The sequence below is a fragment of the Sceloporus undulatus genome, chromosome 7, assembly GCF_019175285.1.
Source record: "Sceloporus undulatus isolate JIND9_A2432 ecotype Alabama chromosome 7, SceUnd_v1.1, whole genome shotgun sequence".
Classification (NCBI taxonomy): domain Eukaryota; kingdom Metazoa; phylum Chordata; class Lepidosauria; order Squamata; family Phrynosomatidae; genus Sceloporus; species Sceloporus undulatus.
Window position 1 is genome coordinate 44,190,663 of NC_056528.1, and position 14,271 is coordinate 44,204,933.

A 14,271-nucleotide genomic window follows, 5' to 3' on the forward strand; every position below is an offset into this window, starting at 1 on the left:
TGAGTAGTTGTGGGAGAACTTTGGCCTTCTGCCTTTGAGGTCCCCTAATCCCCTACTACTGGCCATGCTGGTTGGGCTTTTTGAGAGATGACATCTAAAACAAAATTATACGCTTAGAAAGGTCCTAAAGTGACATTTAGACCCTTTACCATCCTTGTTACCTACATCTGTCCAGAACTAGACACAGTAGCTCACATGAAGGTAAAACGTTTCGTTCTCCTGAAAAAGAGGACATCTCTTTGCAACCATACCTAGGTTTTTGTCATGCCCTGGAACAATAATCAGGGCCAAAGAAACTGTTGTAGAGATTAACTATACTCTGTACTTGATGTCTCTCTCTTTTCTCTGTCGTTTGATCCAGATTCCTTACATCTTTACTAGAGGTCAGGACCTGTCAGGAAATTGTACATTTAGCATTCTGATGCATCAACCCACACAAAACTCTGACTGAGTCATAGATCAGAGCTGGAAGAGACCACAAGGGCCATCCAGGCCTTAACCATTACTTCCCAATGGGCTTCTTTCTGCCTCCTCTTGTGTTGGCCTCTTGCCTAACCTGCCTGATGATCCTGGGTGTCTCCAGCCAAACGGCCAACAGCTACAGGGACATCACCATCCCCTTTGAGGTTCTGGATCAAGAGAAAGCTTACAGCCTTATCCAGCCTGGCATTCTGCTGGACCCCAGAGGTACCTCCAACCAATCAAGGGACCCTGGAGATGCCGTCACACAGGGCCCACAGCCATCAGTTATGTGTGCCAAGCCAACCGAGATCCGGCAAGCCTTCAAGTACATCAACACTTTTGTGTCCTGCACTATCTTTATGGTGGGCATCATTGGCAACTCTACCCTGCTGAGAATCATCTACAAGAACAAATGCATGAGGAATGGACCAAATGTCCTCATTGCCAGCCTGGCACTTGGGGACCTTCTCTACATCCTCATTGGCTTGCCCATCAATGTGTACAAGGTAGGTACCTTACCTAAGGTAAGGAAAGATTAAATGAGTTTGTTCATGTTTGGATTAGTTAATCACATTGCTAGGCTTCCCCCTTCAGTAGGGATCAGTAACCAGAAGTTGGTGGATCATCAAAATTACAGGGTTGATGATAGGACAATGTTAAATAAAGAGGTAGACTTCATTGGACCAGGATGAAGAATGAGGTGCAGTGCACAGGTGGACAGAGATTAGGAAAGTTACTATTTTGGATTACAACTTTCAGAATACTTTATCCAATATGACCCCCTGAGAGAGCTGTTGGCCACAAAAGGTTTTTCCCCTCTCAGTCTGTGCTGGCATAGCATTTGTTTTGCATAGAGTAGTTAACATCTCTAACTTCTTCTGTGGGAAGCAAAGGAAACTACTCCAACACTGGATATACCACTCCCAGCTTGAAATAGGCATGGTCCAGCAATAACTGCCTTACATGGTGCTTTCAGTCTATTTCTTCTCAGGCTAGACAATGCATGCAACAGAATAAGATGGGAATGACATGGTAGTTTTGAGATGGTACAATTAGACTACTACATCTGAAAACCACAAGTGTGGGCTCTTTTTAAAATGCTTTCCTGTGTTTAAAAACTCTTTGCAATGTAGAAAATTAGTAGAACAGGGAAGGACTGTGGTTTGAACATTCTTTCTGTCATCCTAGATTTCCCTTTGCAGGGAACATTTATGCAGTAGAGCACTATATGTCTCCTTCTCCTTCCCCTGTTTTCTGGCTGTGTGTTATATTGATAAGGAGTGAAAATCATAGTTATTGGACTACAACGTCTACCGTTCCTGACTATGTTGGCCACTGCTACTGGTACCTGCAATCCAACAACATCTGGAAGGCCCACACCTATTGTAGACAAAGAGTCTATACAGACCGGCACTTTGTGCTGGCCTTTGGGCAGAGCCAGGGTGCAGTGTCCACACAATGGATGCCCTAGCCCCGCCACCAGGGTGCCATTTTGGTGCACACCAGTCTACACAATGAACGCCATCATGGCATGACTCTGGTGCTGCATCTACACAATGCAGTGCCAAAGGGGCATCATAAAATCAAGAGTGCAAGAAGGAGTCGCTTTTGCAGCTCCTTTTTGCACTCTCCGGAGGCCAGATTGGGGCCGTGGCATGTAAAGGGGTAACTGCATGCCACCCATCTGTACAGCCCCTAAGGCTGCATCTGCACTGCAGGAATAATGCAACTTGACACTCTATTAAGTGCCATGACCCAATGCTATGGCATCCTGCAAGCTGTAGTTTTGTGAGATATTGAGCCCTCTCTGTCAGAGCACTCTGGTACCCTAACAAACTAAAAATCTCAGGATTTTGTAGGAAGGAGCCATAGTAGTTAAAACAGTGTCAAACAGCAGCATCATAAAACTCAGAGGCTGAGCAGACAGCTAGGATAGCAAGGACGGAGCCATGCTATTCTGGATCTGGTGTTCACTCAGAACAGTCCCTGGACTGGTGTGGGTATGTGGGGGTGTTTACATGCCCATGCCCATCCCCATACTGACCTGGAATCCGTTATCGGTACATGCATCTTACCTTGAAGTGCCATCTCTGGTACTGGGAAACCCCTGTAAGTTGTAACCACATCTGATGTGGAAATGGACTACCTGATTGCATCAAACATGGTGATGCAGGGGCTTCTCAATATCAATAATTGCACTACAAGGTAAGGAGCATGGTGGTTGTGTATAAACAGCCAGGGTTTGCCATGGAGTTTCCAGGAAACTCTGCAGCCAAATTGACTCAGGTACAAGCTGGATCCACCTCATCCGTCCAGTCTGGTAGGATTATATCCAATCCTGGCCTGGTTTTTGGCCTGTATTATCTGAGCTAGATGACATGGGGCCAGGGGGAACATAGGTCTCTTGGCTCATGTGGTCAACTTTTCAGAAATGGGAGTCTCAGAAACATCCATGAAGGTTCAGTGTTAAACTTTCAAATGGGAGCAACCCACTTTGAACCCACTGTTGTTGCTTCTTGGGCATTGCGAGAAAGGACATAATAGAAGTACTGTTGAGCAGCTCCAGAGCCAGAGGTTAGTCAGATGTCAGAAAGGCAGAAAAACTAGGACGCCTTATGTGCTCAACTGAGAAGCCCTGAGGGCAAAATATCCCAGTGGAATGAATCTGTCTCAGAGGCCCACTCATATGTTTCAAGTTGTTTTGGAGCTTCGCCAAGGACCTCCTGATGAAAACTGGTCAAGAAGAGCCTTGGCCCGGAGCCATAATAAGTTGTGGACACGTGAGCCCTGAGCACATGGAGGAGGTCTCTCTTTCCCCACTTTAGGGCTAATGGTGAATTTACAATGAGTCGACAGAGTTCACTTTTGTCACATTTCTCATTTTCCAATTCGTTTCAGCCTTTATTCAACTCATTTTGCAAATCAGGCAAATTATGTCAAAAGAAAGCCCTCACATAAACATATGCAAATATCTTTGCATACATTATGTTTAATGTACACATACAGTATATGCAATATGAACATGTTTGTAACACACTTTTGGTAGAGTACACACTTTTTGCCAGCATATTATTCTTAATATGATACATTCTTGGATGTATTCTGTAATTCATATCCATACAGTATATACCCATGTATAGGTCTAGAAATTCTAGTCAAAAAAATTTACTCAAAAACTTGGGTTGACTTATCCATAGGTCAATGTAAGTTTGTTGTTGTTGTTGCTCCTTCAAGTCATTTCTGACTTATGGTGGCTCTTAAGCGAAGCTATCATGGGGTTTTCTTGGCAGGATTTGTTCATGGGAGGCTTGCCATTGATTTCCCCTAAGGCTGAGAGGATGTGACTTACCCAAGTTTAGGGTTAGGGTTATACAATGGGTTTCATGGCTGAATTGAACCTTGGTCTCCAGACTTATAATCCAACACTAAAACCAGTACTTTAGTCAAGTATATATATAGAGTGTGTGTGTGTGTGTGTGCATGTGTGAGTTGTCTAGGTATGGGTGTGTGTGTGTGCATATGCATGGGGAGATAGATAGATAGATAGATAGATAGATAGATAGATAGATAGATAGATAGATATTTTTAAGGTGATAAGGCAGATTTCCAAATTCTAAAGACTGTGGCTGGCAGCCTGTTGATGAGTCCCAACAATATTAGACCCACTGAATGGTAAGTAAACCAGTAGGTAAATCACATTGATTCAATGGGTTTACAGTAGGACCCTATCTGGCCTTTGCAGGGTGCAATAGCCGCATTGCCACAGCTTGCCGATGCCCCTTCGGTGCTGTGTTGTGCGAATGTAGCGCTGGAGGAATGCCATGACACCGTGCAGGCCAGAGCCACGGCATGCATCATGGAGGATTGTCATAAGTTGGAAACAACTTGAAGGCACACAACAATAAAGATTTTATATCAATGGGATAATAAATCTACTCTGGCTTTTTGTTCAAATTTTGAAGGCAGTACCTATGGTTCTGGATCTGTTTTGTGGATAGGATTCAACACCTTGAATTACTCCTTCAAAGGTTGGTCTGAAAACCACTAACATAAGTCACAACCCAGAACAGCTTCCTGCACACTGAGGCCTCATTCCCACTACCTTTTAAACCAGATCACAAAACAGTTTGAACAAGCTTAAATGGCCATGGTTCGCACTTGAACCAAATCGCTGAAGCAATTCGAAGAGGGGGGCCACACGCTAGATCCATTTAACCTGCATCTTTTTGATGCTGATTTTTTCTGCGTCTTTTTGGATAAATCGATTCTGTGCAAGTGTGAACCAGATGCGGATCTGGATCAATTTAAATTTGCCTGTTGGCTGGCTCGAGCTGGTCCATTTTCAATCGATTCGTTCGTCAATGTGAACCACAAGTGGGTTATTTTATTTTATTTTGCAGCAAGAAAATGTGATCAGGATAAATGTAGTGTGAACCATGATCTGCTGCTGAATTGATTCAGATCGCAAAACGATTTATTTGAAAGTGGGAATGAGGCCTGAGAGTTAACATGTCACAACTGGTCTAATGCAACTTTTCCACCTTCACACTAATTGTAAATGTTTGCTTGCATGTTTATGTGTGAAGGACATTCTGTTCCCACCAATCTGAAATTGTCCAACCCAGGAACAGCTTCACCCTTTGACTTCGATGCTTATAAATCAGGCCAAAGTTCTGTGTTACATCTTCCAGAATCCACCCTGACAAAAAACCTGGATGGAAATTATTGGAGCTGTTGTCCAAAAAATTAATTTTTTCTAAGGGCATGGGCCAGAGTTTTCTTGTCTAGTTACTCCATGTACCACCAAAATGTGGATCATACTTTGAACCCAATTGTTCTGCAAAAGTGGGCATGTTAAGGGCATAGCACAAAGAGGAAAGATCATTCTAGACAGGTAATGGAATATCCTTGTTATGTATTTGATTCTGTGCGAAAGGAAGAGTAACCCCTGCGCCTTTAATGTTTTTGACATAGGTGTATAATCCAATTTATTTAACATGAATCAAAATGAGCCTTTCCTGTCTAATCCAAAGTTTAGCACTAGATTTCCAACTCAGTTAATTAAGTAAAATAATTGAGGCATTTTTTAAGGAGCAAGAATTCTCTGCCCTGACAAATCATATGTATGGAGGCTGATAGTTGAAATCTTGGTCGTGTAACTGGTTTTGTTCTCAAAGTTTATCAGTGAATGTTTGGATACTGACAGATTTCTAATTTTCATTCACTAAAGAAAAATGACACTTTCCGAATGCAATTCACTGCATTTTACACATTTATCAAAATGATGGGATGCTAGCCTGCTCTGCGATATACAACTGTGGAATTCATTCTTTCAGTGAAGGAAGCAACATATACATAGCACTGTGAGAGCCAGTACGTTGTAGCAAGTTGTACATTGCACCAGAAATTGTAGACCAGGATTGTAATGTCTTGTCAAACTGAAACCCATTGGGTGACTTTGGGCAAGTCACACTTTCTCAGCCTTAGAGGTATGCACTTCTTTTCTGAACAAATCTTACCCTGTGGTAGGTTGGCTTTAATGTCATCGTAAGTTGGAAGCGACGTGAAGGTGGACAATGCATAAGATCTTAGAGCAGATTTTCCTGAGCTGGAAAAGTCTAGGCCAGGACTATTATATTATATTATAGTGCTATGATTCCACTTCAACTGCCTTGAGTCCATCAGATAGAATCCTGGAAATTGCAGGGAATGTCTGGGCAGGGAAAATGGTGAGCTGATGCACATTGTTAGTGCTCTGCAGTGAGGGGAGATATCACAGTTGAAAAAGCCAGTCAGAGGGACCTCTGGCTGGTGGAACTGTCCCTGTATCAGAAGTAAAATGGGGGGATTGCCCACATGGGTCAGGGGTCATTTTGGGTATAGAAGATGGAATGAACAAGAAGGGACTGAGGGAGCAACATCTTCACCCAAGACTAGCAGATCAGATTGAAGAGGTTTGATGGACACTGAGCTGGCAACTTGCTTTCTTAAAATCCTAATAAAACCTTGGGATGTTAAACATGAAGAATTTTCCATGAAGGAAAAAGAAATGCAAGGACATTTAGGCTTGGAAGCTTGATGTTATGAGGTACCTCAGCCTGGTGGAACAGGTGCTAGATGACAGTTGGGTAGTGGCAAATTCCTCTTTTTCTTCCTTCGATTTAGTTCTCTCCTGAGATGACCCATTAATGGCATGCTTTCTCTTCCACAGCTCCTTGCAGAAGACTGGCCTTTTGGTGTGCAGGTGTGCAAACTGGTGCCGTTCATCCAGAAGGCCTCTGTGGGCATCACTGTTCTCAGCCTCTGTGCTCTCAGCATAGACAGGTAATGGACCACTTTTGATGCCTATCATCCAATTTGAAAAATCAAGTGGATAAAAAGACTTGGAAAATTTACTTGCTGCACTATAATTCCAAGAATTCTGCAACCAGAATGTTACAGATTCTGTTGGCATATTTGGATGTTCACTTGGGAAATGACTTCCCCCACACTCTCTCTCCCTCTGACACACACACACTGTGCATTGGGCAGTCATACTCCTTCAGTCCCTTAAGCCTTAAACATAAACTGCATTCTGATTCGTAGCTTGAGAAGTTGTTGCATGGAACTGGACTGTGCTTTGCAGGCTGGGAAGCCATTATAGTGTGGCTTATTCCTGAGTAAATCATACATACAAATGATATGCATAGTAATCGATTTGGAAATTTAAAAATGTCCAGATTAGTAAAAATTACTAACTTTAAAATGTTTCTTACTTATGTCAACCCTAAGGCAACCCTATTACAGGGTTTTCTTGACAAGATTTATTCAGGAGGGGTTTGCCTTTGCCTTCCTCTGAGGCTGAGAGAGAGTGGGTTTCCATGGCTGAGCAAGGATTCGAACCTTGGTCTCCAGGGTCATAGTCCAATGCTCAAACCACTACAGCATGCTGTCTCTCTCTCTCTCACACACACACACACACACACCAACCCTTCCCAAACTGGAATTTTATCTTCAGATTTAAAAAAAAAAAAGGCTTCCTAGTCCCAATGTAAATCATGCTTTCAAATGTTTTGGAGGAGTGTGGATATGTTTAATTGAAGGACACCCTTACTGCACTCTATGTATTAGAGATGAAACAAGTTTGCTTCCCAAAATACTTTTTGACATCCATCATCTCCCTAACACATACATATACACAAACATGGCAATGTCAAATGGACTTCATCCATTGCAAGCTGAGCTAGTTTGTTTCTTGTGCCATGGCAGATACCGAGCGGTGGCCTCCTGGAGCCGGATCCAAGGGATTGGGATTCCCATGTGGAAGGCAGTTGAGGTGACCCTCATCTGGGCAGTGGCCATCATTTTAGCCATCCCTGAAGCCATAGCCTTTGATCTGGTGAACCTGAATTACCGTGAACAGATGCACTGGGTCTGCATGCTGGCCCCCGAACAGAAATCCAGCTTCATGATGGTATGTTCTCACTTGGGGGATCAGGGTGGCGGCCTTCAATGAGAGCTTGGAAATGCTAATGCTTTAACAGTAAATCAAAAGAGTATTTATTGTTATGTGATAGACTCTGGACATTGTTTTCTCTCCCATTTCAGTCCCTGGAGAGGAAAAAATTACCATTTTGATCCTTAACCTTTAGACAGCATGGTCCTTGGCCTACTGGCTAGGAATTTCTGGGAGCTCAAGCTTTAAGCAATAACTGGGAAGGGGGTATTATTTGAACATAACACATGGGACAAAGGTCTGCCACTTGTCACTCTGCATTTTGAATGTGCTTTGGCAGGCAAGTGTTCTATCTATGCCTTACCTGGCCCATAATCATCCTACTAGATCACCACCAAGGGTCCATTTTGTTCAGGTTTCTTGCCAAACAGGTGCTGAGATGCTTGTCTTTTAGATTAGATGATGACCATCTTGCCATGGTCAGCATGTTTAGGCATTTTTCACATGCTTCACTGGTGGCATTTTGTCACCAGGGAGTCCTGGTGGCACAATGGTTACATGCCAGTCCTGCAGCCGCAAGAATGTGAGTTTGATGCCAGGGCTCCAAGGTTGACTCAGCCTTCCATCCTTTTGTAGGTCAGTAAAATGAGTATCCAACTTGTTGGGGGCAATTGGCTTACAGATTGTAAACCGCTTAGAGAGTGCTGAGTTCACTATGAAGCAGTATTGACAGCTGAGGCAATCAAAAGACTCATTTTGCATGTGGCGTTGTAATGTTCAGGGTCAAATCCCCACTTTGTCACAAAGCTCAGTGACTTTGGGCCGGTCACTCATCTACCCCTAGCTTGCCTCATAGGGTTGCTGTGAGGTTGAAAATGAAGAGGACACCTACATTTAGGCAAAGTGAGACGGCTGCTGCAGATGGTGGAGCACCAGAAGCAGAGAACTGCAAGACACCTCCGAGCCAGGCGTTTGTGGCTGGGTGGTTTTGCAAACCAGCTGCACCATTTTGAGTTGCTGGTGTTCCAGTCCACAGAGCCTGCCGATTCTACATCTTATTTGAAGAGCAAGACAATGGGTGGCTGGTGACAGCTCTTAGGGTGGCCAAGGAGGGCAATGACGGGCAGAGTGGCCCTTTTCATCTGGAAGGAGAGCTTGGGCCACCTTGGAAGAAAACTGAGACATTAATCTCCTTGGAGGAAAGGTAGGATATGAATTAACCAAATGGCAGAGTAGTGGTTTGAGTATTGGACTACAACTCTGGAGACCAGTGTTCAATTCCTTGCATGGCCATGTAAACCCACTGGGTGACCTTGGGCAAGTCACACTCTCTCAGCCTCAGGAGAAGGCAATGACAAACCTCCTCTGAGCAAATCTTGCCAAGAAAACACCATGATAGAGTCGCCATAAGTTGGAAATAACTTGAAGGCACACAATGACAGTAATAAGCAGATAAAAAGATAAACAATGGAAAAAAATGGTTCGGCAAATGGAAAATATTTGATTTCACGGATTTACGTAAATAACTTATTTGAAGATTTCATAATTCAGTCTTTTAAAAATCTCACACAAAAACACATACTAGGTCTTTCCCATAGTTTTCTATCAGACTTGTGGAGTGGGCAGAAACTTTATTCCTATTTTTAAATCTGATAAATGATTTAAATATGATTTAATTCACATGTTGCATAAAGTGTCTTGTTCCTGAAGATAATTTGTTCTTTTCAGCTGATCTGTCAGTTTTTTGTCAGTGCAATTGTCTACATTCTTAACTTTCTAGCATTGCAGAGAAATTTGCTGTTCACTGTTCTGCTTCCTGATAAATTCTGATTTTACTGCTGCCCAACACAGATGCATTATTAGTAAACCATTATTGTCATGTAGTAAATGTGCACTACTATTCCATTAATAATCTGATAGCAAAGTGAGTGATGGAGTATCAATATGGTCTTATCACTGATTTGTTCTGCTTCTGCTGCTAGCTCTTTCCACAATTTTTAATCACTAGGCACTCCTACACAAGTGTATACCTGACTCTCAGCTGTTGCATTTCCATCAGCAGTTTGTTGTTGGAATTCAAAATATATAATGGAATTGAACGAGGATAAATAACTTGCGGTACCTCTTTTGAGAAAGGTAGGAACTTTTCGCACCCTTTCCTTTCTGTCTGCAGTTCTACAAGGATGTGAAAGACTGGTGGCTTTTCGGCTTCTATTTCTGCCTGCCTTTGGCCTGCACAGGGGTCTTCTACTCCCTGATGTCATGTGAGATGCTGAGCAAGAGGAACGGCATGAGGATCGCACTCAATGACCACATGAAGCGGGTGAGGTCTCTCGGCTAATGAACTACCCTTTTCCTTGCTAATAGTCAAGGCTCCAAACACAGTGCCTTGCACTGGGTAAAACGTTTGGTCAGTTTGGCTCATTACTGTTTCTCTGATCAAAAGATCGAAAAAGTCCCCCTTTTGGACTACAAAAGTTCCCCTTTTGGATTGGTTAGAGAATGTAGTCCAACAACAACAACAACAACAACAACAACAACAACAACAACATTTTCTTGCTGTGATTCTGGAATTGGCTCTCCATGGTCTCAGGCAGATGTCTTGGAAACTTAGGGCCTGAACAGACAGGCCAAAATAAAGTTGCTTTGGGTCACTTTGGTGGTATGCTCTTTAAATGCATCCTAAGAGGCCAGATGTCACACCAAAGCCGTCCTAAGGACTGGAGCGCAGCTTTGGCACAGCTTCTGGCCTCTTAGGATGCATTCATGATTTAAACAGCATACCTCCAAAGTGACCCGAAGCAGCTTTATTTTGGCCTGTCTGTTCGGGCTCTTAAGGCTATCTTGGTGGCTGCTTCCAAGCTTTGGAACTCCCTTCCTAGAGGCTAGGATAGCTCCCTTTTTGGTGTTCTTCCAGCAGCAAGTGAAAAGTTATTTATTCCGACTGGCTTTTAGGAATTGGTTGCAATGGGATTTTCAAGGTATGCAGTCTTATTAATTTTTTATCTTTGGTCTTGAATGGGATTTAAATGTTTTTAATTCTATATATAATTTAATTACACACACACACATATATATTAAAGTCTAATTAAAAAGAATTAAAAACATTTAATATATACATAATATAGAATATATACAAGGGCACAATATATGTGTGTGTGTTCACTCACACACACACACACATTGTGCCTTTGTATATATTTTAACCTATATCTAATATATTGTAAGCTGCCTTAACTCGCAGCATTGGAAAAAAATGGAATATAAATGAAATAACGTATTAATTAATAGTAAATACTGATGAGAAGAGTTGGGTTGATGGGATTTGTTGCTTTTCTGGCACAATCTTCTGGCTCAAATTTCTGAATTTCCCTTTTTTGTGCTTTTTTACCCATTAACCTTATGGGTTCCAGCGACGAGAAGTTGCCAAGACTGTCTTCTGTTTGGTGATGATCTTTGCTCTCTGCTGGCTACCTCTTCACTTGAGTAGGATATTGAAGAAGACCATCTACAACCCACAGGATGTTGATAGATGTGAGCTGCTTAGGTAAGATCAATATTTCTTACCAGAAATGCTGTATTTTGTCCCTGTTGCTTTCAATAGGGATCCAGAATCCTTGAGGTCAAGACCATATTTCAGTTTTGAAATATTTATACCCCAGCTTTCCATCCTTGTCGTATCTCTCAGGACAGCAAATAGCCATTATACAAAATGAGACAGCGGCTAACCTTAAAAACAAACAGCCCAGTCTCTGCTTCCAAATGCTACATCAGTAGCCAAAGGCAGCATATGGAGTAAGATATGCCGGAACTGGAATCCACTCAGACTAGAACACAAATATCAGAAAATAATTAATGACATATTTATTTACGGGAAATGATATGCAGAGCAGGTATGATAAAATTCAATCTATAACAATAAAAGATAAAATATGCCCTCTGTGTATTTGTGTGTGTCTTCACTATAACTCCAAGACAGTTACATTTAGGCACCTGAAAACTGACATGGATTCCAAGTGGATTCTTGGAATGTGCTTCTCAGATTTTTTGTTTTCAAACTAGGAGATTAGCATATAGCTAAAAGAAAAAGTGACATGCTGCTGCCAAGTTCAATTCTAATTCGGGATGTATCCTGAAATTAGGGTTGCCATAAGTCAGGACCTCCAAACTGGGACAAATGTAGGACAAAAATTTCAAATGTAGGACACATTTTTTGTGTCCTACATTTGAAAAGGAGCCTTGTTGAGGGGAGGCTTTCCTTCCCCGCCTGGGCCCCGTTCTCGCCGGCGGAGCCCAAGTGGGAAAGGAATCCTCCCCTCAGCCCGGGGGCAGGGGCAAACCGGGGCGGGACCATGCGGACCTGCCCCAAACCTGGAAAGTCTCGCTCCCAGGCGGGATATGGCAAGCCTACCTGAAATCATCACATGCATCTTGCCGCCAATGCTGCCAGCCGGGTGCAGTTCGCCTCTTTTCACAATTTGGCTCAAGTCCTAATGTTTGCCAGCTATGGAATGAAACAGTCTCTTTTCCAGCATCTTGTACTGTACTCTTTGGTTCCTCATTCTGAGCATCACTGTCTTTTCTATCTTCCTTTTCTGTCCCCAGCTTCCTTCTGGTCATGGACTACTTTGGCATCAACATGGCCTCACTCAACTCCTGCATTAATCCTGTGGCGCTCTACTTTGTCAGCCGGAAATTTAAGAATTGTTTTCAGGTAGGAGAGTGTGTGTACTCATGGAGAAACAGGCCGTTGTTCTCTAAAAGAAAAGGTGTGCATATGCAAGCTTTCATGTGGTTGTGTCCCTCGCTCAGTACAGTCCTATTCTGCTCTTTGCACATGCACATAAAAGAGCATTACAATGAATAACCATTTCCACATCACATATATTGATGAGGTTTGGCAGGCTTGGGACCAGGAATCTAAAAGTTGTCCCATTTGTATTTATTTTGTCATTAATTCCATTTACAGACAACCTTTCCTCCAGGAAAACAAAAGTGGTATGCACAGTTCTTCCCCATCTCAAATTTATTCCCCACGAGATAATCACTGTTTCACCCCCCAATTCCCCCCCCCCCTTTTTTCCCTGTGTGATAAAGTTCTATGTTGCTCAATGTTCCCTCCTTTGGATGGCTATCTTGGACAAGATGTTTTTCTTGTGTGACTACAACATAGGTCACTCTGTCTGACTGTAAAAACAATATTTTCTGTCTGGTTTCTTTCTTGTAGTCTTGTCTTTGCTGCTGGTGCCAAAGACCAGCCCTTGGCATTGTACCGACAGACGACAAAGGCTCTGTTGGGAAGTGGAAAGCCAATGGGCAGGAACTGGGCCTCGACCGGAGCAGTTCCCACTTGAGCAACAAGTACAGTTCTTCTTAGACCCATGGATAAATAAGACCTGGAGCACTTGGGACCATGGAGATGACTGTTGTGTCCAGACCGTTGGTCTCCTGCAATTTTTCTTGACCTCCTCTGCTTTATTTGCCTTCTTTCGCTAGCACCTGATTTTTCCAGCAGCAACCCTTTGAAGACTTGCTGCTCATTAGACATTCTTTGCCTCGTATTGATGCTTTAATTCCCCCCTCCCAAGAATAAGCTTTCCCCCTGAACAGCTGAGCATCTTATAAGATTCCTTTGGATGGGGTGAGAATAGAATGGCCCTCCAGATGGAATTGGATGGCAACTCCAATTCCATCAGCATAGCCAATGATTAGGAGTGATGGAGCTGCAATATCTGGAGAACTGCACAATTCACTCCCCTACTCTAGAACAATTTAAGATTGCTAGTTTTGGCTCCAGGTTTCTCCCCTATTCAAATATAGACATTATCCAGATGCCCTTCCTCCCTCACAGGGAGTATAAGGGTGTAAAGATATGGACATCAGAAGTCAAGTGATGGAGAGAGCGGGGTTGAGAGAAAAACAGAACAAAGATTAAAACCTGCAAGTTGGCCATTGCTTCTTTGTTCCAGAATGGATACCTGAGGCACATCACAATGACTCCATGAACCCATAAGATGCAGCCATGGCCATTAAAGTGGAATCCTAGTGTCTTAATTCTGTAGTGTGCAAGGCTCCCTAGTTTGATGGAGAACTCAAAAGTTTGCACACTTTTTCTGGCACCTTGATTGGCCCTATTGAAAATATTGACCAAGTAGAAAGGGAAGGAAATTGCCCAATGCAGGAGATTCCTCCTTTCTTTGTACCTAAATTAGCTTTGTAACTAAACTAGCTTTAGGTACAAAGGAAGAAGGGATCTCCTGTATTGGTTTTTTGTGGGTTTTGGGGGCTATGTGGCCAAGTTCTAGAAGAATTTATTCCTGATGTTTTGCCAGCATCTGTGGCTGGCATCTTCAGAGATCTCCTGTATTGTTTAG

The 14,271-nt window shown here is 42.8% G+C and overlaps 1 protein-coding gene across 1 annotated transcript; it reads left to right on the plus strand.

The window, feature by feature from the left end:
* Positions 1-380: 380 nt before the first annotated feature.
* Positions 381-13,886, plus strand: LOC121937272 (endothelin receptor type B-like). The gene is made up of 7 exons (XM_042480329.1): positions 381-968; positions 6,674-6,786; positions 7,711-7,915; positions 10,071-10,220; positions 11,311-11,444; positions 12,503-12,611; positions 13,125-13,886. The coding sequence occupies exons 1-7, from the start codon at positions 513-515 to the stop codon at positions 13,272-13,274; spliced, it is 1,317 nt and encodes a 438-aa protein (XP_042336263.1). The 5' UTR covers positions 381-512; the 3' UTR covers positions 13,275-13,886.
* The last annotated feature ends 385 nt before the right edge of the window (positions 13,887-14,271 follow it).

Coding starts and splice junctions, on each gene's coding strand:
- LOC121937272 (XM_042480329.1), top strand. CDS start 513: ATGGGCTTCTTTCTGCCTCCTCTTGTGTTGGCCTCTTGCCTAACCTGC. Junction 11,445..12,502: donor GATAGATGTGAGCTGCTTAG/GTAAGATCAATA, acceptor TTCTGTCCCCAG/CTTCCTTCTGGTCATGGACT. Junction 12,612..13,124: donor AATTTAAGAATTGTTTTCAG/GTAGGAGAGTGT, acceptor TCTTTCTTGTAG/TCTTGTCTTTGCTGCTGGTG.